This window comes from Corvus hawaiiensis, chromosome 9 (genome assembly GCF_020740725.1).
Source record: "Corvus hawaiiensis isolate bCorHaw1 chromosome 9, bCorHaw1.pri.cur, whole genome shotgun sequence".
NCBI classification, from domain to species: Eukaryota; Metazoa; Chordata; class Aves; order Passeriformes; family Corvidae; genus Corvus; species Corvus hawaiiensis.
The window spans coordinates 27,372,722-27,399,863 of NC_063221.1; the positions used below are offsets into that span (position 1 = coordinate 27,372,722).

General features: G+C 42.5%; 1 protein-coding gene across 5 annotated transcripts in view; it reads right to left on the reverse strand.

Annotated features, from left to right (window-relative positions):
- RAB3B (RAB3B, member RAS oncogene family) overlaps window positions 1-26,568 on the reverse strand; it is a 51,014-nt gene extending 24,446 nt beyond the window's left edge. The window contains exons 1-4 of one of the 5 annotated variants that reach the window (XM_048313641.1): window positions 26,456-26,568; window positions 21,418-21,496; window positions 16,004-16,231; window positions 14,313-14,432 (exon numbers count right to left, since the gene is read on the reverse strand). In XM_048313641.1, coding sequence (XP_048169598.1) covers window positions 14,313-14,432; window positions 16,004-16,231; window positions 21,418-21,438 — 369 coding nt within the window. In that variant the 5' untranslated portion in view covers window positions 21,439-21,496; window positions 26,456-26,568. Of the gene's footprint in view, window positions 1-14,312; window positions 14,433-16,003; window positions 16,232-21,417; window positions 21,497-23,458; window positions 23,806-25,497; window positions 25,597-26,455 lie in introns of those variants that run through there. The other 4 variants (XM_048313642.1, XM_048313639.1, XM_048313643.1 and 1 more) reach the window with 4 other exon arrangements.
- Between the last annotated feature and the right edge of the window lie 574 nt (window positions 26,569-27,142).

A 27,142-nucleotide genomic window follows, 5' to 3' on the forward strand; every position in this document is an offset into this window, starting at 1 on the left:
TGTGATTGCTCAAGTGCTGTATGAGAGACGTCATGCAGAGATGGCTGTAAAGCATCCCACTCTTTTTTCTCCTCCTGCAGCAGCTGTGTCTATAGTGATTATTTGCATAAGTCACTCAGATCAGTTGCTATCAATTACTATGTGGTGGATTATCATTTAATGTTCTTATATAAATAAGATTTTATACCTCCTTGATGAAGTGGGTATTTTTGGCTAGGTGGAAATCACTCTTGTGCTTAGACATCAGTCACGTCTGGAGAAGAGCAATGGAGATGGGGAAGGGTCTGGGGCACAAGTGATGAGGAGTAGTTGAGGGAGATGGGCATGTTCCGCCTGGGGAGGAGACTTGGAGAGGACCTTGTCACTCTCTACAACTCCCTGAAGTGGGGATCAGGCTCTGCTCCCGGTAAAAAGTGACAGGACAAGGGAAAATGGCTTCAAGTTGCACCAGCAGAGGTTTAAACTGGATATTAGGAAAAATTTCTTCACTGAAGGGTGGTCAGGCATTGGAACAGGCTGCCCACAGAAGTGGTGGAGTCACCAGCCCTGGAGGTATTTAAAAGACAAGTGGATGTGGCAGCTGGGGACATGGGTTAGTGATGAGCTTGGCAGTGCTGGGTAAACAGTTGGACTCCATCTTAGAGGTTTTTTCCAGCCTAACCAACTCTATGATTCTAAGTGTCCCATAAAGAGAGCAGCTGATTTGCTATGACCCAGCTTCATTTAGTGACCACTTGGAAAGATTTTTATTTCAATCCATATTCATGAGGGTAAGACCAGTGGAGCTGGTTGTTCTAAGTTGTACATTTAGAGTGATGCACGTTTGTTCAGCATTTGCAGGATTCCAGTCTACATAAGTTGATATGACTTTTTGAGAGCACAGGAGGAATAAATACATCAAGGAAGATGTTCCAGTTCTTTTCAAAGAGCAGCACTTCATACCTTGGCTGGTTTATATCCACACAAATTGTGTAGTAGGCTTCCTACCTATAACTGAATGCTCACAAGCAAAAGTATTTAGCCTCAGGTTTGAGATATTGCATCCAATGATCCACCTTCTCTGAAAATCCTCCACTATGATATTATGCTTTTTTCTCCCTAAGCAACACATACACAAACATCTAAACTGAACAGGCTCCAGTAAATTAAAAACTAACAAACCAGTTTCAAAGACATTGGTCTGAGCTGGTCTCCTGGACCTCATACACCTCTAGTGAACAACCTCCTTCTGAAACTGATCTGATCCACAGCAGAAGTTTTCCTGAAAAATGGTTTGGGTTTTTTTACAGCTACCAGTACTGCCCATTTTCTGATGCAGAAACAACACCTGTCCTAGCTGGCTATATTCAATCAGTCCTAATTTGTACCGACAGAAGAATGTGTTGTCAAGCTGCAATCAGAATAATGTGTCTCCTCCTGTTCACCACGGAGTAACCACTGAGAAAAATTTCAAAATAGACAACATTTTCTCCTGTACTTTTCATGCATATGATACGAAGACTATGTATCAGCTGTGCTAGAAATTGAAACCATCTTTTAGACATGCTGGATTGTTTCTCATTAGCATATCCTCATGTCAGTAATCAAAATCAATCAACTCAAATCAAATTAGTTCTCCATGTGTTCAGTTAAAATGCATACCATATGCTGGCTGAAATGTATACCAAAGCAAGACTGTGCAGCTGTAGGAAGCTTCTTTCTGCAGCTCCATTTCACAGCAACATTAGGACAATTTCCATTAAAACAACATTTAACTATTTTCAACCAGCCTTGTGTAGCTCCGAAGGATCAATTAACTGACTTGTTGAAATTAGTCACTAGTGATGCATCACAATACCGGCTGTCTCTGTGGGGTCCAATCAAGGGTTAAAGGAAGAGCTCACTCTCTGATCGAACAGCACCTCTGAGAAATCACAATTCACCAGGCATACCCAGAGGCTCAGCTGTGGTACCATTTGCAAGATTTATATGATGGTATTTAGAGTCATCGCTTACTCCACCTAGTTAAACATCTGGCTGCTGTCAAATTGTCAAGGTATGCCGAGCTGGAATGCACCTGCTTACAATACCAACTACTTTTTAACATCATTGGTATTACAGGAATGCTTAGGAGCCTTCATCGTCAAGCCACTGCTGAAAGGTTACCCAGGCTGGCTGAGAAGCACCTCCTCCAGCCACTGCTGAAGTGTCTCTGTGCAGGAGGATCAGGAGCGAGCAAGCACCAAGGGGCTGCAGGAGCCACCACCCCAATCAGCACCAGGGCTGCCTCCTCCCCACTAGACCATCTACTTTGCATTCCAGGAGGCACTGGGTGGGCAGCCCTTCAAATGCAAGATGACACACCCTCAGCATGCTCAGCACCCTGAGGCACCAAGTGAGAGCTGAACCACCTCCCTTCAGTGCCCCCAGTCGTCAGCCTCCCTCCTACAACTGCTCACAAAACCAGCTGTGGTGGACTGTCTGAAGCTGGCTGGGAAGTGGACACACAGCCTGTTTTTATTTTAAATACATTACAGTTATTTTAACAGCCCTGTTCTATTCTGACTTCAAACAGCAGGAAACCTGTGCTTGCCTCTCCACTCTCCTTACCAGAAGCCTCAATTTGTACTTGATGAGATGACTTGTTTTTCTCTCAGCTGATCACTGTCATATGCCGAACCAAATGTGTCAAGCAAAGCATTAGAGGGGATTCATAAATGCTAAACCTCTAAGAGGCTTAGGAGTGAGAAACATAATTGAGTGTCACTGCTGGAGGCAGAAGAGTTGTTTAGGAATTCTGATAAGCATCAATTCAGCAGATAATAACTTTTATGCTGGTTAATCAGAAACAGGAAGTTTCGGGAAACGGAAATGCTTCTCTGTCTCTGTGCTCATTCACCATAGGGTAGAGGAATCACCAGGGGGTAAAGAAATCACCACAGGATAAAGAAATCACCATGCCAGCTCAGATTAGCCACTGAAGTGTTTCAGCATCCTGTCTTGAACAGCACAAGCTTCTGATCCAAACAGAAATCAGAAATGTTTCTGCAATAGATCCAAAATTGCAGAGAAGTATAATTATGTAAAACTCTACCAACAGGAAAACACTTTCCTAACTTAGGCGCCAATTGCCTGTAAACCAGCTTGTGGTGGACTACCTTTGCAATACTAAAATATTCCTGTATAACTGAAACACTAAAACCTCTCTTCCTCCTCCAAGCAGAATCAGACAAACTCCACAGACCCTTCCCCCCTTCCCCTGCCCCAGACTCTCAATTTAAAACTTTTTCTTAACCCTGTATGTGTAATTTAAAGGACCTCATCCCTCACAGGTCCCTTCCTCACTGTTGACTACACTGTGACTACCAGATGATCTCTGATCATTTTTGGTCAGAAGCCTTAAAATTCTACTGTCATCACATACATCAGACACGTTATCTCTTATCTCAGTGGCTGGTACATTTTCAGCCACATTATTTGTCATCACTGCCTGCTTCTCCCTTTCAATGGTGACCAAGGATCTATGGCAAAAAAAGGACTGCAAATTGATGGGGTTTGGTCCCCCTTCCAGAAGGAGCCTGAGACTGAAGCCTGAGCCCTGGGACAGGCTCACTCTGGTGTCCCCTGCAGCTGGCAGCAGCACCAGCCCCTGGGGTTGCTGTTCTTTGTTATTTCTGTTCACAGAAGAGTGTGCACAGTCTTCAAGAGCCAGAATTTCTTCCCCTGCGCTCTCCTCAGCTTCAAAACAAAAGCACACTTCGCACTGAGTACCCAGCTAGACAATCCCACTTCATTACTTCCCCACTGAGCTCCTGCTGGCTACCTGCAGGTAAATCCAGTCTGTATTTAATCTCTAAATTTGAAGGGATATTCCTTGTTTATTTTCATACTGGCCTTGACTGCAGTATTTCATACACAGCTACCTGCCATGCCACCAATCCAAAAACTGACTTCCCACAGAAATCTGTCAAAAGTTCTTCATGACATCAGGAAGGCACCTGTGCACAGCAATCCAGATACCTGATGGAGGCATTCCCACTGCTGCCCTGATCCAGTTAACCAGCAAATCACATTACCTTGCTCCCTCAATACCTCTGGGCTCACTTCAATTCACTTTGGTCTCTCTGAACCTGGCACTATGGTATCTGCTGCTGTAAGATCCTTTCCAAGAGACAGTTTTTGATTTGACAAAGGGCTAAACATCTTCAACTCCTACTTCACCACCGCAAACATACCTTTGGTTAAACACATCTAGACTCAGAGTGATCACTGCAGCCCTGTTAATTAACAGCTGAATGCAGGCTTCCAGTGAACCATCTGAATGGAGGTAGAATAAAGTCGTCAACAAGTACATCAGTTATCTGACAGTTTTGAACTGCTGCACTTATAAAGGCAAAACATGCATACACATAAAAACAGTCTGCACTGATAAGCTAACAGCAAATAACTTCCCTGTCGTTTCCACAAAAAAAGCATCCCGTTCCTTTAGTCATTTCTTGCACTCTTCTCACCACACCTATAGAAACTTTCAATAGCACCATCAAATCAACATGGATATGCAATCTGCATGAATTTAACTTCAAAAACAGTATTACTAACTGCTTTCTACAAGATAAATGTTTCATGTTATCAAAATAATTCATAAGACATATTGACTTGCATGACTCCTTGCTACTTTCAAAATTCTGTTCTCTGCCAGAGACAATCAAGAAAAATCTCTAAATAGGTTCATAGTCTCCCGTTCATTAAAAAGTCCCATACTTTGCAATGCCACTTTGAAGGAGGAATTCTGCAGAAGCAGAGCTGGAAAACTGAATTATATTACAAGCTGAAAAAGCAGAAAGCATGCGGCCATTCATTTTAGTCACTTCCACGCAATTTCGTTTGAATCTGCTGAAGGCAAATTTCAGCATAAAGTATGAAAGCTCAAGATCATCTAGTTACTAAGATGAATGCCTGTTAAGTCTTCAGTTGGGACTATTACCTTCATTTATAAAAACACAATTTCTCCTCCAACAACAGAATTAGCATAAGTGTGCTTACAGTCCTGCTCACAGGATCTGCCAGCCATATCTTCTTTCTTATTTCAATCTGAGATTGACGTCAGCAGCATTCACAACCTTTTGAGAACTCATTCTCCAGTTTCTACTTAATTTGATGTCTCAGAACATTTATATGACTCACAAAATTTGCTGTTTGCAGCTTCAGGGCACAAAGATGGAAAGAAATCCAAAGGGAAAAAAAAAAAGATTGCATTTAGTGTAGTAAAATAATAGTAAGGAAAAAGAGACAGATAAAATATAGTCAGGTGCTATTTTTGGCAATGGTTGTTTAGTAAAGGAAGCACAATTTTCTCTTTCATTGCTCAATAAAACAAAGAAACACAATTTTCTGTTCCATTCATTACTCAGAGTGAATGAAGAGATCAGTCATAAGAGCAAAATTAAACTTACAGGATTTTGCAGCTACCTGTGGGAGTACTTTGGGATCGCCAAAGCTGAGAACCAAGGCACCAAGCCTCCCAAGACAGGACACTTCTTTACATAGGACACAATCCCGACTCCGGGAGAGCTTCTCTGGGGTCAGAAGGCCCTGCTGGAAGCTGCTCCCATTCAAATTCGAATTCATCAAAGGGCTGTCTGTGCTGGGTAAAACTGTAAAACTCGGGAAGAGCTCATTTTTGAGGAGAAGGAAATAATCACTGATACCAGTACAGATTTCATTCCTGAAAATCCCTGACCCTTCCTCTGCACACACAAAGGTGCTCCACACCCTCTGGATGAAGGGAAGTCCATGCAGTTGGCGAGTTGGATTTCTGATTGCACCTCACGGGGAGACAAGTACTGGAAAGCTTCCATTCTCTCAGCTGAGGGGTTCTAGCTCCAAACCTGGGTCTTTGCCAAGTCCTTCTCTGTGAAAAAATGAACTATCCCTCCTTTTCTGAATAGAGAACACTGGTTATATGAATCCCTCAAGCCTTGACACACTGTCAAACTAATACTCTTATTGTTATTAATCAAGAATTTAATAGATGAGATCTTAAAATTAACATGTCTTGGGAATCTTTTCATTTTAAAAATGAGGATCCAATGAGTCATGGCTGCAAAAGTCACTCAGCATCTCACTTTCAGAGATTATTTTGAACAAGTACTTTATTGAGCAGACAGATTTTAGCAAAACACACATGAGTCACCTGTGGCATGAGGGCAATTAATAACCTTTATCAATTTTTTAAAAATATCCATAAAATAAGCAGACAAGAAGTGAAAGATCTCCTATTTCCCGACAACAGTCCCAGAATAGCTAGCAGATATGATAGTCTGGATTTATTCTCAGCTTCCTTGAGAAAAAAATATAGTAAGAAAAAAAATCAATGCTACAATGCTTCTTGGCCACATAGGCTGCAGTTTAAAAAAAGAAAAAGGAGAGAAAAGATAAGGAGGGCTATTGCATGGATTCTGACATTTCAACCAACAAAACAAATACCACCTCTTCTCTGCCTTTGTATTAGTTGATAAAAAGCAGTTTGGTTTTGTGTTGGGTTTTTGGTTGGGTTGTTGGTTTGTTTTTTAAAGCCTGTGGTATTTTAATCATCAAACTGACTGCACTGTCTCTCACAATTATAGGGCAATACAACATTACTTGGAGGATGCATTCTCAGGCAGAATAAACAGCTGCCATTCCAGGGACCTTAAAACTCTGAAGATTCCAGCTGGAGTAAAAGGGATGCACATGTTTCATACTTTCAGGACCAAAGTGAATAAACACCTTGCACGCAGTTAATGGCAAATAAAGCTATTCATTTCCTTCTGTTTGAGCACTGGGGGTTTGTAAATGCTAAGACAGGTGGCTACCTTGCCATCACTTAGCAACATCAGGTTTTGACATGCAACTGCTTCCTGGTCTCCCAGCCAGATGGGCAAGGGAGGATTCCCACAGCCCCTGCTGCAGATGGGAGAACTGACAAATCACTTTGAACTGACACTGCACTGATGCAAAGGTGCTGCTGTGTCCAACTTACAGTCAGATTCTGCAAGTTCCTCTGACTCAGGTGAAATTTGGGTTAAAGCAGTAAATATCCTGTACACCAAGACCACTTCCAGATTTAGGTGAAAGATCATTGAAATCACAGTTTTGCCATGACAGTGGTGGATTTTTACTGAATTTGTTCCCTTTAGAGTTCTCGCAGTCTCTTGAATATAAGTAGCTCCTATACATATTTATATCAGAATTTTAGCAGAAAAACTGAAGTAATTTCAGACACATCCAAGATTTCAGAACAATGGCCACAGCTTTGAACATGCTACTGTGGAGCAGGGCATGTGCAACTCGGAACAGCAGAAAGTACATCACAGAGAAGGACTTTATACAAATTCTTCTCTTGAAAGAGTTTGCTTTTCCCTAAAATCATTAACCAGCACAAGTGGAAGGAAATCATTAATTTTACACTTCCAACCCCCAAAAATTCAAGGAGGACTAAGCAGCTCTCACAAATTCACTTCATTTAATATCTTTGCAGTGGTGACTTTTCCTGCATGCTATTTTCAAGATGAAGGGCATTCTTACAAAAGAGAAGATCCATTTTAGCTAGGATAAGGAGCTTTACACAGGTATGGATTTGCAGCAGTTACATGATTATATCACAACAGTCAGAATGAGCATCGATACAGAAGTACTGCTCATCTGGAGCTCTGAGTTCCCATAATCAGCCAACCCATTCAAGTCCCTTCTGTGTTTCACTCTCACACTTAGGAAAACAACCTAGGGAGGGGGTTTGGTGAGGAAGGGTGTACAAAAACAGGCTGAAGAGCTTTGCCAAATGCATACCCCTTCCACATCTCAGGAAGTCCAGATACCAACCATCTCCCAGGAATGCTGGAATCCACCTGGGGTTCACACAGGGCAACATTTCTGTGACAGCAATTCCACCTCTCAAGCCTTCCTGGGATTGCTGCTCCAGGCCATTCCTTACTGCAAGCCAGGGTTTATAGCACTGCTCTTTGGGGTGATGCTTTCCACTGTAATTAATGCAATCATTAAGGGCACTGGGGTTTTTCTTTTCATGGTCCTGCTTTGATTTTACACAAGTTTCGCCCCAGTTTTCACTGCACACTGTTGCTCCCTTTGGGACATATCAGCACTGCACAGTGGAGTTGCCTGCACAGGCTCTCACCTGCCAGAGGCAGAACTCCAGAGGTGGAGGGGGCACAGCAGAGTCAGCCTGGAGCTGTGCTTTAGCTAAGCCAGGCTTGCTGCAAGCCCCCATCATGCTGCACTGAGCACAACCTCCCTTCTTTCAGACAACCTCCCCTCTGTGTCTCACTACACTGCACTAGGTACCAGCCCTCACAGTGCTGGTGGTTCTGCAACCCAGCAAGGGCCAAGGGAGGGTAAGAAAACCGTAAAGGTTATAGTCCATCATTCCACTCTCATATAAGAAAGACTTGAAAAATGCATTCCTTAATTACCCTTGCTTGGCTGTAAATTTTCAGTGTTATTATTCCATGTAATTCATTGATGCACCTGTGTGCTTTATCACAGTCAGTATTTCGTCTCCAAAAAGCAAACAAGACTTCCTCTCTTTTCCCCAGCTCTACTTGCTCACTCTTAGGCACAACTCCGTGATTTCAAATGTTGTTATGAGAGTACTCTGCAAGAACTCTCCTTGCAGTTAGTGCAAAAGTGCTTACAAAAGTACTCTCTGACCTCTCCAAGAGCAAGCCAGGGTGCACAACACAGAGACAAGAGAAAATGATGGGAAAAGTGGCACAGCCTTACAGAAATGTGTACAGCATGAGGTTAAACTGCAGAGCAAGAAAGCAATTTAGCACTTGGTGGTAATTCCAATGGAAACACATTTTTTAGCCTTTTAGAGTTTAAAAAAAAATCCAAAACACATTTGATGGGAGTTATTTCTCTTTCTTCCCTCAAAAAAAAGAAGAGACTTGCAGTCCTTGGTAAAGGACTTCACATGGACTTATCAAAGCTGACTCATGCCAGTCTACCACAATTCGGCACTCGGAGCACTTGCTTCCTTTCACAACTGGGCAGGCTCGGTGCCCGCTGGCAGCCAGCAGAGCGGGATGCAGTTACCATGGCACTGGAACACACAGCAACTTCACAACTGCCACAGCATCAGTGTCGACTGAGGGACCCACACAGGGGAAGCAGCAGGTGAATCTTTGAATAAGCACATGCAAAAGCAAAACCAGCAGTAGGGTGAGTGTTCTGCCTCATAAACATCCTATGCACAGATCCCCTGTATGTTCTGTTTTATTGCTCTGGCTACAAGGAAAGCAGAGGCACAGTAAAACCTGGTAGCATATGTGCACACAGGGATCCACACACGCCACTCTCTCACCAGGACTTCACCCTCTAGCACTGCTGCAGATGTCTGGATCGGTTTGTCAGAGCAACAAACCAGCCAGAATCTGGCTGAGAAAATACCACCATCAAGCCTTCTTTGAGTACTACACAAAGTTTAATCACTTGAGTCATATATCACATGAAGGTACTTCAGTTAATGAAGCACAGCAGCTCATAACACAGTGTGTTTATCTGCTGCACTTACACCTGCTCCTCCCTGGTTTCAAACACTCCTGCCACTTCGTGTTTTAGTTTCTAACACAAATTAGTAGCAAAGCAATGAGTATCTGATTAGCACAGAAATGGATGCAAAGCAGAACTGGCAATACTGGAGGAATTTTCAAACAAGATGCACATGCCCAACAGAAGCACAGGATGCCATGTGTGAGCTGAGCAAGACACTTGGGACTGGCAGCTCCATTTGGATGGAGGAAGACCTTAGCAATGCTGCAAACCCAGACTGTGGCAGAAGCAGAGGATGATGCACTGGGATGCTTAGGGTACACTTTTGGGTTGCAGTGGCCCCTGGCCATAAAATGCAAGGTGCTAAGCTGCTATTGGAAGATACATCTCACCCAAACAGGATTTATGTTTCCTACTTTGTCACTCTCATTAGTATTTTCTGGGCAGCCAGAACAGCTCACCAGAAATCTGGGTTGAGACCAGCGTCTCCTGGTAAACATTGTTGTTCTGGAGATGGGAGAACCTAACCAGCAAACCATAGGCCTCCCAGCTCTCCACGCTGCAGGAATGTGCTGCTTTTTTGTCCAGTTTCTGGTACTTCTCACCAGTGTTTCCTTCTGTCTGCAGAGTCCAATGCCTCCACTGCAACAGCATACAGAAAATCGGTGCTTATCTCTGGGAGCTCAGTTCATGCTGTTTAATGAATCAGGATGATGTTGAACAGCTGGACAACAGAAAATAAATCACAAAGTTCACACTGCTAAATTCCTGCTCCAGTACTCCAGTTGTGCTATAGGGTACAATTTCTCACATCTGAAAAACACTTTGGGGGGCTTGGATTCCTTTTTTTAGTTCTAAAATCAGCCACTCAGATACTCAAGTGTTGCATAAACATGACACTGCAGAAGACAACACAATGCATGAAAGTTATAAATGCGAGTAAGCACAGTAGTTATATTTTCTCATTTGACCAAATGTGACACAGTTTAAGTACGTGCTCACTTGAGACAAACACTATGAGAACTCATAAATTCCACCCACTGTCTTATCTCATAACTGATCACAGTGCAACCAAGCATATTTAAATATAGAATATACTCCGTCATTATGCAGAAGATAACATTGTGAAAGAAAATCATAATAAGAGTGATTCTGCTAAGAAAATGACAACAGGAAAAGGTTTCGAGGCACATGAGTCTAAAGACCTTATGAGAAGTGACTACAAAATATCTACTCCGAATTTCTGGTAAAAAAGCATTAAATGCAAAACAGCACGAGGCCAGCAACTCACTTGTCCTCTCAAAGCTTAACTGCCTCACTACATCAACGGAATAATTTCCCTTGAAATTTCCCACATACAGCTTTTCCTCTACTTGACAAACATTCAACATTGGTCCATTTTTTCTGCAGGAAAGGTCCAAACCTTTGCACTACCAACAACTCTTTATCAGCTAACGCACACACTCGACACAGCCCCTGGATACAGCCTGGCACCTCTGAACCCAGCATGTTTCATTTCACTGAAATGACAAAACAAGGCCTCCAAGGGCCCAGTAGCTCTGCAAAGATGGAGCACAAAAAGAGATACTACACCTGCAGTGAAAGCAAATCCAATATTGTCAGCAGGGATAACTCCAGTGGTATCAGCTTAGACTGAAGTTGAATTTGGCCTTCACTGTAATGCAGAGTTATAATGAGATAACAATGGGATTGAGGTGATTAACTATAAACAGAAATAAACCCTCCATGTCAACTGTTTAACTGCAAACACAGCAATGCCCTGCTCAGCAAGCTTAGGCTGTTCAATAAATTCAATAGTGAGTGGGATAACTAACCACTCAGGGTCTTATTTGTCAAGATTTTATTTCTCTCCTTTGTATCACCCTTGCAACCCTAATCTTAAAGCCCATTCAGAGTGGCATGAGCACCAAGTTCTACTCAAAGCAGAAGTATTATTACTTGAGATATAACCAAGACCTTGGAATTGAATTACAGACACTGTTATTGCATCTCTTCTCCAGTCAAATATTCTGCATTGTATTTTAGCATGAGAAGCAGTGCTTTACATCTACTCACCCACAATGATTTTCATTCCTGGGACTCAATAAGTCCTTAATGCTGCAAATTACAAGGATCAACCTGTTCTTTTCACTATCATGAATTTCTCCATTTTAGTTCTTCATCTAAACAGCAAACCAGAGGATTTCACAACTGTGAGTCTATAAAAGTAGAATCAGGCCCATTAGCGTTTTAGAGACACCAATCACTATCACATATATACATTAAATTACTGAACCTTATTAGCTCTTTTTTTAGAAACAACTTTTGTGCAAGCATTCAAGCCTGAAGTCAGTGTTTGAAAGGAACTTAGCAAAACCATGACAGGAAGGGGATGCCTTGGGAATAGATGATTCTCTCATCTGAAATGCATAATTAGCTTTTGGTTAAGGGTGCAATTAGCATTAAAATTTACAATCAAATATGATGGTGTTCTAATTTTACCTCCTGTAAATAATAATAAAAAAAAAAATTTAAAAAATAAAAAAAGAACTCAGCTGCCAGTGTTACTTCTTTGAATCCCTTCCCTAAGAGACAAGCTGGTCAAGATCATCCTGTCATCCAGGCAATGCCTGATACAAAAAGCTTTTAAAAACACTGTGTATTTGCCTTCTGGACGGCTACACAGCAAGGGGGTTATTTTGGTTTACACTTTTCTGTTTTGTAGTGGTAACTGACACTCAATATAATTAGCAGTTGTCATATTTCCATTTTTAAAGATCCAAAAAACACAGAGCAATGTTGCTTCCTACCCTCTCCCCAGCCGTGCCTGAGAGCTGTAACACGTGTTTCAGACATCCAATATAGCTAATCTCATACCCCAACAGGTTTCAGCAGTTAAGCCATGGAGACATTTCTGTTAATGAGAAGGAAAAACCTTCATCCTAGTAGTTTAATTCTGATAAACAGCTCCTTAAAAGAAAAATCATACTTCAGTCTAAATATGCTGCCTCTGTCTGAACATCACAGTCTTTCTGCCTTTTAACCTGAAGTTAAATTTAATCCCTATTTGCTTTTTACAAGGGGAGTTGAAAGTAGTTTCAACTGTAACATCAGCTGCCAAACCCTGCATTTAGTTATGTTCATTATTAATCACATCAATGTTTGTGTGTTATGTATGGTACATGCAACAGAAATTAGAGTCCCTTGTATAGGGTGCTGGACGAAAGTATAATGGAAATATAATCAAATTCCTCACACAAAGTATGTACTGGGTAGTGTGCAAGTGTTTGGGGCCAAACCCTGCCAATGATTTTCCATCAGTTAATTTATGTGACTGTGCAAAGAGTTCATGTAATGAACAGACTGGGCCAGCACAAAGGGCCAGAGGCTGCCCCTCAGCAGCTCCCCTCGACGTCACATTGCTCAGGAGTTCTGCTGTCATTTTCACCACCATTATTCCTTACCAGCAATAGACACACAAATGCACAGAAGGGAGAAAAAGAAATCTTCCCTTGCTCTTACCTAAAACTGAAATCACTTTTATTCATTCACCCTGCTTCCATCTGGATCTGGACAAAGTGGCCCTCTCTAGCTGCTAGGCAACCTGAACCCTGCCTTAAGTATTAACGGTTTGCATTTGGTAGGAATATAATAATGTTACCTTTGAGATTTATTTGTAACAAAAACCATACCTAGCTGAAAATATAATAGCTTTCCTCCAGTAAACAGTAATTAGCAACTCTGGGAATACAAAACTGTTGGTCAAGAAATGCAGAGAGATATTATTAAATTGGCTCCTCACAAACCAATCGTAAGGAAGATGCTTTATATGAAAGTATTATTACAGATGGCAGTGGCATAAAAAAATCTAATCCAAGAATTGCATTTATGTAGATATGTAAATATCTATATGATATATGAATACATTTATGCAAATAATGTTTTTAATTAGATACCAAATAACTAAGCCTCATCCAACTACAAAATTAATGTTCTCAATAAAGTTAATTTATTCTATTAACACAACACCACCATTCCTAAACAAGACAGAAAATATTTGAAATTGAAACACAGAGAACTGATCTTGGAGTTCTTTAAAGAAAGGGGGAAAAAAGCCTACAAAACATTATTTCATAAAACCCTCTCTGGGCCATTTTACTGTTTCCATATGCAACAGCAGTTCTGTCAATCTACCTTAAAAACATCATTAATACATTTGCTATGTCCCATTCCTCTCAAGCTAAAGAGATATTCCTTTCAAGTCTTTTCAAAGCAGATTGTTTCCCAGACTGCCTAGTCACAAGCACAACTGATTATTAAAATATCAATTTGGGTGATTGAGGCGTTAATGTCAACAAAGCAAGAGGCCCACTAATGACACCAAAAATCAAACAGAGGAGCACTCTCTTCTGATCGTTCCATGTGACAGCTTGTCAAATCCTGATTCACAAAATACAGACATCCTCAAACTCAGCACAAACACAAATGCAAGATCTCTGGCTTTAAAATGCTCATCAACTTCGGCTGGAGAAACAAAACCATGAGTCAGGCCAGAGAGACATTTACTGACACAGCTGTCAGTCTTTACATGCAGCTGCTCGGCCCTTGAAGCAGTGTGGATTTTTCTGAGCTTTAAGACAACACAAGGAACTCTTTGCAGCTGGGGTCCTGCACCCAAATATCCTGTTCTTCTGTTCAACACAGGCAACAGGCAATGTAAAGAAAGTCCCACTGATCACAGATCTCTCTGGATCACAGCACAGCAGTAATAACTTCCCTCTCACCTTGAGATTTGCAGAACACAGAACAAGGTTATTTGGCACAGCCCTTGAGCACCTCCCGTCTGCCACAGCTGTGCTCACTTCAGAACTCCACAAGCACCCCTGAACTGAAAAACCCTGAGTCTGTGGAGAAGAGAACATCAGAGGTTCCTAGAAGTGCTTTTCTCTGGATTTTAGAAAAACATTTGAAGTGGTTAAGTCAAACACTTGTACCTTCTCCTTCTTCACTTAGTTTCACATTAAACCTGATTCAGATAAGGCTTAATGCCAAGCTTAAGGGGAGCGTAATTTTAAAAAATGTCAACATAACTGGAAAATTTTAAGTCAGAGCAGAGTTCAATAGAGCCACAGAGTCTCACACTCTCAGAAACCCAACGGCAGCTGTAAATAATTTTAAAAAGCAATTGGAAGAGAGGTTGGTATGAAACTCTTCCTTCCTACACAAAGGAACCCACAGTTTTAGTATGCTAGTGGACCCCACTATTATTACATGTACCCTGGAGAACACATTGTAATTACAAATACAATCCCAGGACAGGCAGGAGACACACACGTTCAAATACTGTGGTTTTGATAGAGGTACACAGTATTTTTGTTAATGTCCTTGAATCATGACTCATGTCAGGGAGCCATGCAAAAAGAGAGAAGAGAAGAGCACAAATTACTCTGGAAACTGTCCAAAACTTAGGAGTACCTTTTATTAAAATTAACTGTTAAATCAACAGTGTTGTTGGTAACTCCAATATTCCAGGTCCTGTAGATAGCACCCTCTGAGGAATCCACCTGACATCTCTTTTCATAAGAAGTTTAAGGTTATTGAAGCCCTTTTTGCCCCAAAGCCCTCTAACAGATTTAATTAAGATTATTGCTTAATTCACTTTAATCACAGCATCTTTGAAAAAAACCCTAATATTTTCTGGTGTTTTTCATCTTGCTTTTATGCAACTTCTTAGAAAATTTCACGTTCCAAAATTCAGAAAGACCAACTAAATGGAAATCACCTTTAGTTGCTTATAGAGCCTGAAGTAAAAACATTTTTATTGCCAAAACCCTCAATTAAATCAGTTTCATGTCAGGTGACCTACCTTAGTTTCAATGTCAGGATTTTACAACACGAAAAAGATCTTTTATTAAATAATTTGTTGTACCTTGTACCCAGCAACACAGAAATAAAATGAATCATGTAGCTGTAGTACAAAAAAAAGCACCTCATTTTAGATTATCACTATTCAAGATCACCACAGTAAATAAAAAACCCAGATGTGATTACTGTAATTTTACATTTAGATGCAATTATTAAAGAGTAATTATAAAACAAGTGTATGTAGATCAATTAGAAGACTTAGATGGGGCAGAAATTGGGTAGAAATGGGCCGCTGAGGAGGTACATGAGTTACAGGAAAATAAAGTATCTTATAAAGAGAACATAAAATGATAGTGTGAGTTGTGCATAGAGCTCACTCAAATGTAGAGCAGCTGCTTAGACCACATCAGGACCCTCATCAGCTGAGCAAAACAGTAACACAAAGAGAACTCACTCAGTTTACTGCAGGGACACAAAGGTGAGCCATATAGAACTTCTGTGCAGTCAAAATCTACATCAATCAAAAAATCCACCTCCAAACAAGCTATTTTTTACCGTCATACCTTTGCTAGGATTAATCTAAAGCATTTTTGAAAATGTTGGCACTTACCCAAATCTGCAGCTTTACCCTCTTGTCATTCCTGTAAACTGTTTTCACCTTGAAGTCAATTCCCACTGTACTCACAAAGGCTGGCGTGAAGGTGTCATCGGCGTATCTGAAGAGGAAGGATGTTTTACCCACGCTGCTGTTGCCAATGATCAGGAGCTTGAACATGTAATCAAAATTTTGGTCTGAAGTATCTTTCTGCCTGAACCTGGCATCTGTTACTGAAGCCATCTAAGAAAATGACAAACACGGAAAAAGTCAGATTTAAGAGCAGTTCAGCATTTGTTTTCCTTAACTGTGTACCATATGTTTAAGTTATCTCTCTACTTTCTAATGTCATAATCCCTATATCTGCTGAATAAAGAGGAGCACACTTTGAAATCTTCTTTTAAATCCTGGCTTTAAATGTTTATTGTTCACTCATGCTGGTAAGATTTCCAAACCCAAGAAATACACCTGTTGCACTGCTTTGTGTTTAACAGAATAACAGATGGCTATTGCAGACTGTTCAAATACTCATGGGGAAACAGCATTCTTTACTCCAGTGGCAGGGTGCCACTTCTGTTGCTCCAATAAACTGCAACCAAGAATTAAAGTCTTTGACAGTGCATCCAACCATGCAACTCATCAAGCAGCCTCCAAGGTAAATAAGCCTAAATAACTGCTTTCACGCTTCTAGTGCATGCATCACCACCATTTTATCCTTAGAAAAGTTCCATCCTCAACATTTACAGAAGAAAAAGAAAAGGCAATGGAAAAGATGAAAAAACAGGAATTTCAGCTGGAAACTTTGAATCCATCCAATACCTATCTACTCTCAAGACTCCAATTGGAATAAACAGCACTGTATAAAAATGTGAGAGCTCGGTGGGCGTGCAGGCAGCATTTGGAATGGATAAATGATCCCTTTTAGATTGAGAAACAAAAAAAACCAACAGGAGAATATGAATTATCAAGGGCCATGAGCAGCCCTGGCTGTTGCAATGTGTGCAGCTCAGACACTTGGTGGGAGGAGGCAAGGCTCTGACTCTTCATCTCTGTACAGAACACAACTACGCAGACCAAATTACTAAAGAGAAGGAAAAAGAAACTTTACCTTTTAACAGATATACCACACTTTTAATCTCTCATGCTGTTTGAAACTACCACACATCAAATAAGCGAAGGTCCTGGCTCCTTATAACCAGTGACAGGGTTGGCAAACTGGAGCAATGACAGCACAGGTCTAACTTGCAGCTATTCATCCAAACCAGGGCCTGGGCTACTCGTGTGCAGAATCAGAAGGCACTGAGCTGTGACAGAAGTCTCTCCTTCACCCAGCATCCACAGAAGTAAGTTAATTTTCTCCTCAACTCAAGTTCATAGGCACCTTCGGGAACAAAACTCCCTCCAATGCCTACTCTCAGCACATGCCCAAATACTTCCCTTCTTAGCAAGTCTCACCTGCACACAGGACTTCACCCATACACTGAAGAAAACCAGCAACAACAACACCCCACAAACCCAAACAAAACCAAAACAAATAGCTCAAAATTCACAACTATAAACAAAAATGATGTCCCAAGGCAGTTTAAATAGGGATGACAATTTAACTTAAATTCCCAGCAGGGGGGAAACAAACCAAAAGCAACCCAGTTTAAACTTCAGTACACTAAGCATGACAGTTTATCTCTGATTAAACATATGCAACTTTCTCACACGGAGAAGGGTTGGTGCAGCAGACATTTTGTTCACAAAATGTGATTGCATTCACAAGGGCAGTTCCTGAAGAAATTCATCAGTAGCTCAATAGTGAGCAGCTGCACCAAATGCAGTAAAATCTTTCTGTATTTCTCTGTAGGATACAGCACAATTCTGATACACTCTCTTCTGAACTTCAGCTGCTCTTCAGTCAGACTCCACAGTCATTTGCAAGCACTCAAGAAAACACAAGAACAAATTTTCTTCTCATTAGTGTATCAGAAAACAGTTCTTCTACCCATGTGTTGTGGTTCATAGCAGGAATTTCTAAAACAAAGAATTCAACATCTGACTAACTTCTGTTGACACACTCAGGCCAATGCACTCACTGCCTCCTTAGCCTTAGAAATCTTGCTTTGGCTCAGCTGCCAAAATTATGAATCAGGTAATTGATTTGCACCATCACTACACTGGACGACAGAAAATTCTATTTGAGTAATTTATCTTCCCCATACACATTATAATCTCCACAAATGCCATTGAGAACACTTGTGCACTTGCTCAAGAAGAAAAAAAAATTAAATCTCTGCTTCTCCATTCTATTCACACAGGCTTGAAATAGTGAGAAACCCTCATCACTTGAAGCCTGGTCTTTTAAAGATTCAGACGCAGACCTTTAACAAAGATGTATTCCACTAATCATACAGGAATCAGTATCTTCTTTCTACCCCTGCCTTCCCAGAATTCATCCACACACTCCAAGCTGGTATTTTAACTGAAGCACTGCTGCCTCTATTAACCCTCCTAGATTGCTCTAATCAGAATTGTACCTGGCTACAAATGTGACTTTCAGATCTCAGCTGAAAAAGCAATTACAGAATGTGGCCAGCTCGAGCAGCTTTGTTAGAAGCACAACACAGAGAATAAGATCAAATGATACTTGCCCAGAACGTGGGGCTGTTGTCATAGAAGCACAACCCTTGCTGGCCTCTGTGCTGGCTGAAGATGCTGCAGGTCAGCGCCTTGAATCACCAGAGGTAGTCAGAGCACAAAAATTTTAAAGAAAACTCCATCCCCTTGCTTAAATTTGACTTTTCCCTTTCCCCTTTAGTGAATAGAGTGAAACTGAAAGGACTTTATAAAATTTCTGATTATCCCTCTGACAGCAGATAATTACTGAAGCTGTGCTCCACCAGCACTTGGGTTGGAAGTGTTCACAGGGCTGCCCCTGAACTTGCACTTAAATCCCAAAGCCAGGAAACTGCAGACCTTTCTCCTGGTTCTCCTCCCCTCCCTTTCTCTTCCCCACCTGTTGTCTCAGGTCCTGCTCCAAGCACTCCCCAGTCATGTCAGCCTTGAGGACCCTGCAGAGAGCTGGTTCAGAGAACAGAGAGATCCCAGTTAAAAATAAATCCTCCTACAGCTTCTCCTGTTTTGCAGGGCTGTTTGTAAAGATGGTTCAGTTCCTTATCCCGCACAGCTGAGGGAGCCAAGCAGAGGAGACAGAGCACTGGGAAGTGGTGGCAGTTGCTATGCTACTGAAAGGTCCATGAAATCACATCTCCTGCAGGCCCTCTGCACCTGGAGGACATTCTGCAGCAGAGAGGAATGGAGACAACAAGCTGAGGTCGGGCAGTTCCCGTCCAAATCACCCGAAGGCTCCCACAGCCATTGTTCCCAGGGGACTGTCCTCCCTCCTTGGTGCAAGGCCATTTAGCTGGCAGTGCAACCCCTGCTCCCTGGGCACACAGACACAGATGCTCTTTTAGGATGACTCCAAACAGAGCAGCATCTCTGCTGTTTCATACAAACACACAGCCCAAGGAGAGTTCTGTTACAGGAGACCAGGTCAAATACAACTGGCACACAGAGGGCAAAGGAGAGGCTCGTGACTGTTTCCATTTTGACCATCTTGGAATAATCTCCAATAAAATACCTATGCAGGATAGATTTAGCTACAGTACATAAAACGCGTTATACAGGAGAGGGGAAAGCTGTCAATCAGATCGTCCTTGAGAACACTTCAGTGTGAGACCTTGCATGATTTAGCTCTTTGCCTGGGTAGCCCACTTCTTTGTAGCTAAGAGCATACTAATATTGACAATCTTTTTCCCCGTGTGCATTAGCAATGGGAGCAAGGTCTCAAACACAGCCACTTCCAACTAGTTTTGTGGGAATAGGCAGTTTTGTAGCTCTGAGATACCTTATTATTTCCCTATTGAGGAAAAAGCCTGCAGTGTGAGCTCATCTTTTATTAGACAAAGAAACTACATTAGAGCAGGATGCTGCAAATGCTCTAAAGCAATAAAATCTTAATCAGAGCTTATTAGGCACCAAAGAATATATTCCTCGGTCAAGGTGGCTCTCCTGCCTTTAGTTTCTATTTTGGTATAATGAAGTTTAAAGAAAAAAGCCTATTGCCCTAAGACACCTCCATGGGAAACCAGCCTTTGCTGCTTTTAGTGCTCACTGAAATGCGTCATATAGATGGATCCGCACAGCTGTGCTCCTCAATTTGTGACCAGCATCATGATGAACACTCAAACTGGTTTCTAGCGCAAGACAAAACATCAAAGTGTTCCTGCTCTTAGGAATCATTGAAAGTGGTCACTGTAACCCCTGCTCTGCAATATTTACTGCCTACAGCCAACCTCAGTAAAAGTTTAAAGTGTCGGCTAGAAATCAACTGATGCATCTCACCATACATTTATTGCCAAAAAAAAAAAGGTTGACTTTTAGTGTCACCAGCCCTTATGGTTTTGACTACAAACTAATGGAGGGCTGTTCTTCTTTATCCTCTCACAGACAAGAAACAAGAAATCCAGTCATTACCTTGAAGTTTACATGTCTCTTTATTAGCAAACACATGGGTGTGTTCACAGACATGCTGTCTCCACATCAGACACGTCTCTCACAACAATGTGAGAAAGAAATCTGAATTTGGAAAAGAGTCTCCTTTTCTGCTGTCAGACACCCCAGTTAACTATGAAACGTGGTCACACTGATGTAACTTATACTTCAAACTATACCTTAAGACACATATGCAAATTCAACTTGTTATGAACCTGTGTATTCTCTGTATTACAACTTCTGGGCAGTTCTAGCAATAAAAACATCTTTTAATATGCTTCATTTTTAAAGCCCAAACTGGGATTTCCTACATATGTCTTGTGTTATTTAGGACCAGTAACAATTTAAATTTAACTGTGACTTTTACCTGTTTCATCATCATCCACTAACACACATTTCTTTAATTAGGCAGATGAGAAGATGGGGTGAAACCACTCCTCTGTACATCTACAGTAATCCATGGAGAGGTGTTACTAATATGCAATATAACTTCTTCTCAAAAGCATTAATACCTTGTGTATTTTTTCCCCAAAAAGTCTTAAAAAGTGCATCTAAGTGAAAAATATTCTAGTTCACAAATTACACATCTATGTCAATTTTCTATTATAACTCACTCCTTTATGCGCTCTGTCATTGGGAAAGAAATACTTTCTGTTTTCTTTTTCAGAAATTAAGTTCAATTCTGAACCAGATTTCTATCAAGCAATGGAATTTTTTTTACAGCCAATGTCTGCTGTCCTAAGAATAAAGCTCATAAAGGAAATAAGGCCGTGACCTTAGAGAGTCTTACACAAATGCTGTTCTACAAGAGAGATTTATCAGAAGCAGAAAACAGAGTATGAGCAATTAATAACTGCTAATAAACATTGCAAGCAAGCGATAGTTACCAATTTAGATCTATAATCCATGAGAGATGAAGGCTTTGCTGTGAGTATATGAACCAAGAGAGTGGTCACACTGTTGAACCTGTGATGTAGAAGCAAAAGGATTACAATGATTATGATAAAGATGGATAATAAGAACATTAGGTAAGAGAATAATGGGCAGGCAGGTTAGGCTGGGAACACAGTGCTGTGTAAGGTCTGAGCTTCCTCCACTGAAGGTAAAGAGGAAAGTCCTGTAGTGTATAAAGAGAACAGAAACAGTGCTTGAGTTAGTGACAGATATTAAGATAACAGCAAATATTCGAAGCCATCAGTTTAAAATTTAATAAAGGTAGATTATGTTTACCAATCTAAAATTAAAGTTCCACATAAATCTCCCAAGTGGATGGAAAACCTTAGATAGGATCCATTACACATTTCCTGCAGAAAGGCAGCAAAGCAAATGGAACCAAGAAGCAGCTGAAATACCTCTGTACACACAGGGGTTTTGCACAAAGCCTGGATCAAACTCTACCTTGCTGTAAGGGCAACTTCAATAGGACATGGAAACATCAGCAACTTACAGCACATCCACACAAAAATAACTGCCTTAAAGTAGCAATTATTCCAGATTTAGAGCAGAAAAACGTAACAGAATATAGTTGTCTTTTTCATGGCTAAGACAATCTAAAGGCCAAGTCTGTGTCTGGTACATTTCCTCTCCAGTAAGCCGGGGTACAGCACCGTTTATCACCCTGACTTACATTATCTCGCCTTGTGGGGACTGCCAAAACATGTGGGCAAACTCGGACCTTATGTAAATAACAGGCTGCAGCCACCTACTCCGGGCTAGAATTTGGATCAAAGACAAATCCTTTCTCAGGATCCACACAATTGACAATCATCTCACTTGGCAACATGACAGCAGCTCAGTCTTGCCCAAAGTATTGCACATTTTTCGGTATCAGTTACATTTCCTCCTGCTCACACAGCCCTGCCCTCTGCAACAGCTGCTCCCTGTGACAGCCTCTGGCTCACTCAGTACTGTCCAGAACTTGACTTTGGGTTATCATTTAAATGCCACTCAGTTGACAGATCTAGAACAAAAACAGTTCAATTCTCTACACAGAAAGTCTATGGTTATTACTTTAAAAATGTGAGCTCTTCATCTTGAGTGCTTCATCTTTAATAAAATTCATTTATTAATGAGTCCAGATGTCTTTACAAGAAGACGCTTGTAGTGGATCTGTTCTGGAATTTACATGCTACAAAAAAGTTCAATATACTCATGACAACTAAAGGATAAAAACCTCTAAGCAATGTCAGTGGTTATTTATTATCATTAGTCATTTAGATTTGGGAACACAGGCTTTAAAAAGAGCTTTAAAAAGGTTTTTAAGAATTTGCTGGGTGTGGAACAGGAGTCAAGAACCAGCAGATATCACTTTTTTACCATACAACTACACGACTACATTTGGTTCAACAGCAGGCTGTGACTGTTGTTAGAAAGATTTCCTCGAGTCAAACATCAAGCCATGCCTCTCCCATTTCCTGCATGACATTCAACATCCTCAAAGTCCATTTTAGAGCCAGGATAAAATTCTCAGAAAGGAGGAATTAGTCACTTTAATACTACAATGACCAAAAAAAAAATTTAAAGAAACAGAAGTTTCCACTTGTCTACTCTCTTCTATGAGCACTAAGTATTTGCCACTCTCTTACTATCACATGGTTTCGTGCCTGTTTGCAAGCACACTACTCCAGAAAATACAGAGAAAAGTATTTAACAGCAAAAAAATCTCCCCTGGTAAATCTCCCCACTAACTGAGCCCAGCTCAGCTCTCTCCCAAAGGATGCATGGAACAGGGGAGTTTTATCTTCCCTATGGCCTAAAGAGCAGATGCAGAGATTTCCGCAATTCCCTGAGTATTCTGTTGAATTTTGGAGTCCTGGAGCCAGCCAATTTCTAGGTCTACAGAACTGCAAGCCGAGGCTGACACCAAATCCAGCCCTGTCCTGGAGAACAATGCACACTGACGAAGTTGATGGCTGTTACAAAACTCACCGTCTTCAAAGCCCTTCCTTCCTGTCACAAACACTGCAGTGACAGCCGAGAAAACAGAATTCCGGAATTCAGTCCCCTTCTCATTGGATCTCCAGCCTTGCAGTTCTGCCTCTTTCTCCAGGAAGGAACTGGCAATAGAGAAATACTTCCGAGCACCCCACTGCTGAATACACTGAAGCAGCGTGACATAAAAGCACCCAGAGCAACACACAAGACGAATCTGTACCAGCTCTGCTACAAGACACGTGTGAGTCCCTGCTGATCCTTCCCCAGCTGGAAGGCAGGGCATGTTCTGCCCTGGGATACAGCCCTCCATGGAGAAAGCCGTGACCATGCCCTCCCGCAGTGGTGGAAGAGAAGGAAAGTTCAGGTATATGATGGAACTCACACTGTCTGGAGCTAGAGGGAGGCCACATGCAGACTCAGGTAGACACCCCTCCACCAATGAGCAGGAGACCATTACAGACTTTTCTGCATCACTGGGTCTAAAACCTTTCACTTATAGGTAAAAGCAAGCTGCTGTCTTCACCAAATCAAGTGACCAGAGACCAGAATTGTCTTGTAGAAACCACCTGCAAACCAGAATCACAGAGAGACCGGGCCAGCTCTGGATGCCTCTGCAGTGCAGAAGTTTAATTTGCTGCCTTTTATCCTCCTCTTCCAAGCAGAAAATCTGTGATGAATAAGTTAATTCATTTCTCTGTGCTATGATGTTCTCCCATGCTGCAAAGTAAGCCACCTGCTAACTGGGATTACAACAAGCACCCTCACACTTCCCATGTTTTAAAGAGCTAATACTTCCAAACATAAATCTTATTGCTTATGTCATATATCAAACACTACTGCACTATGCTAAGCACACATTTCCAGGAGCTCACTAAATATGCAGAACCTGAAGCACAAGATACATTTTTACAGCAAAAAGCATACCTGAAATGACCAGTTCAGGACATTTCTCAGCATTAGCCATTGAGAACTGCCTCAAAAAAACCCTACTTCTTCAGCCCAACCAGTAACAGAGACTAGACATGGACATACTGGGGAGTGCAAAGTAGACATGAGAGCCCTTCCCTGGCACTACAATCAGCCAGTGTGATGCAAGACCCTGAACTGTGATGCTATGGACTGCACATTTTAATCTGGAGCTGCATGAAAACATATGAAGATGAAGGTAGGAAAAACCATCTCTGAACTACACAGCTAACATGACCACTACATGACAATGACAACCACCGTTATGTTAACAAATACTGAACGCACTTCTTTGCTACACACAAGAACTACTGCTATTAAAACCTAAAGCTAGTAAGTCTTCTCACTTTGTCACCTGAAAATATATTGGGTCTGCAGGAGGGCAGCAAAATTTTGTCAAAATTGCAAAGGAAGCTTGATTTTAATATTGGTTTATTTGTCTCTCTTCTGAGTTATCCTATAAATTGTTCTGATAAAACTGTCCTGAAAGCAGTGAAGTCTCAGTAAATGCATATACAACCACCTCCAGGATAGTAAGCACAAACAACAGGAAATAAAAGCCTTTTAGTTACACACTTCCATACAGCAGTGTATGAATTCAATTTTGTACCCTCTATAACCCAATACCAGTGCTTCAGTGATCTGGGTAGTGTTACAAACACACAGATCAAAATTATAGTTCCAGGGACATTTTTACCCTTGGAGGGAAAAAAAAAACATTCACAAGAGGATGTTACTTGAACCCAGAGCTAATCCAGGTAACTGTGAAGCCCTGCAAACTGTTATTTGCACAACTGAGAGTGCAGCACTGGGTGAGTAATAAGCAAGCAACAAAGCAGGAGAAGTCAAAACCAGATTTGTCACCAAAGAATTTCATAGAAACATGTTCTGAGACCCCTGTCTTATATTGTCTCAGGACATGGGAAAATTCAGATTAAAATTAACCCCCAGGTTTTGTTTGTTTGTTTGAAGTTACACTTAATTTAGGTCAGATCAACCTGATGCACTGCACAAGCATACAACACGTCGTTGCTTGTAAGAAGGAAAGGACAGCGTGGAGACAGAACCTTGGGAGGCAGAAAGGTGGAGCCACTCGTGCCGGTGTTGGCGGTCCCGCTGCGGTCCCACAGGCTGATGTTACCGCGCTCGTCAACGACACTGCCGGGCTGCTGGCAAGCACGGAGAAAACAGCGCGGAAAACCAATGCGTCGTCTCAGAACGGATGGCAAAAATATACCATATGTGTTTTGTACAGCATAAACTGGACAAACTAGAGAGTTTATACTTTTTATGAACTAAATTAGAAGATGGATCCGTCTGGCTTTGTGCGGTGGGCTCGCTGCCCAGGGCTATAGGGCAGTGTGGGTCCGGGCAAGTCCGCTCCTCCGCCTGTTCGGCCGGGCAGCGGCTCTGCGGTGGGAGCTGGGTGGGCTGTGCAGTCCGGCAACAGTGGATCCCTGCCCTGCCCCGAGTAGCCACGACGACAGCGGGTGCCTAGTTTCCCGGCAGTGCTCCATCGCCGAGCACTTGGGTTATTGTTACCTGCTCCCCCTCCCCGAGGCGGGCACTGCCCGGGGTGACGGGAACGGGCGGGTTACGCACCAGCTGGAGAACAGCCGGGAAGGCCCCGCTCTCCCGCCTCCCCACCACGGAGCTGAGGGTATTTTAGAGATAAAGCAATAATATATCGCCTCTCATTGCTGGGAAATGTTTATTTTAGAGATGGAACTGCTGTTGCCCTCTCCGCCCCGCCGCTGTCGAGGGCTGCCCGTTACACCACACCTCGGGGCACGGAGCACCCACCCGGCGCTCACCCGCCGGGCACCTCCTGCCGCCCGCCCCGGCTACCGTCCCGCAGAGCCCGGGGACGGCCCCGACGCTCGGTGCAAGGAGGGCAGGAGGCGTTTGTGGGTCCCGATGGGGACATGAGGCGCGGAACACCGCCAGCCCCCTCCCCGTCACCTTCGAGGAGAAGCAGCCCCGACGGCGCAGGAGGAGCCCCCTCAGAGGGGCCACGGCTCTTACCTGCGGCGTAGGAGCGACGGCGCCGAGCCGAGCCGGGACGAGCCGAAGCGAAGCAAATCGAGCCGAGCCGAGCCGAGCCGAGCCGAGCAGTCCCGCGGCCGCTGCTCGCGTGGCGGGAGCCGCCCCCCCGCCGGTACCTGGGGCGGCCCCGGGGGCGGAGCGCGGCGGGGCGGGGGCGGGGGCCGGTGGGGAGCGCGGGTATGGGAATTGTCTCAGGCGTTCCTGGAGCCCCCGCGGGCGGGGAAAACATCCCCGGTACGACCCAAACTTGCCATTCTTGTCGCACTTTCCGCACGGGCTGGAATTCTCGTCGGTAGAACTGTTAACTCTGAAGCCTAGGGACGGCGGCTGTGGCATCAGGCGCTACATTTTTGCTGGTAAGAAGACAAAAACTGAGGTAGTGGCTGCAATCTAAGTCACTCACATGAAGGAGGTCTGATGAAGAGGTTGTGGTGGACTCTCTTGGCTTTAAAACCCTGCAGACCCCAGAGAGATCTGACTGTGGTCTATTCCTTGCCAGGAAACCAAAATAGCCTTCAGAAATTATGCCCTAGACAGAATGAACAAAATATTGGGTTTTTAAAAACATTTTAATCATTATGGCTGACATAACTAACAAGGTGCTTCCCTAACAACCAGCAAAGATGGCAGGATTTAATAAGTGCCTGAGCACAACAGAAGGGTCTT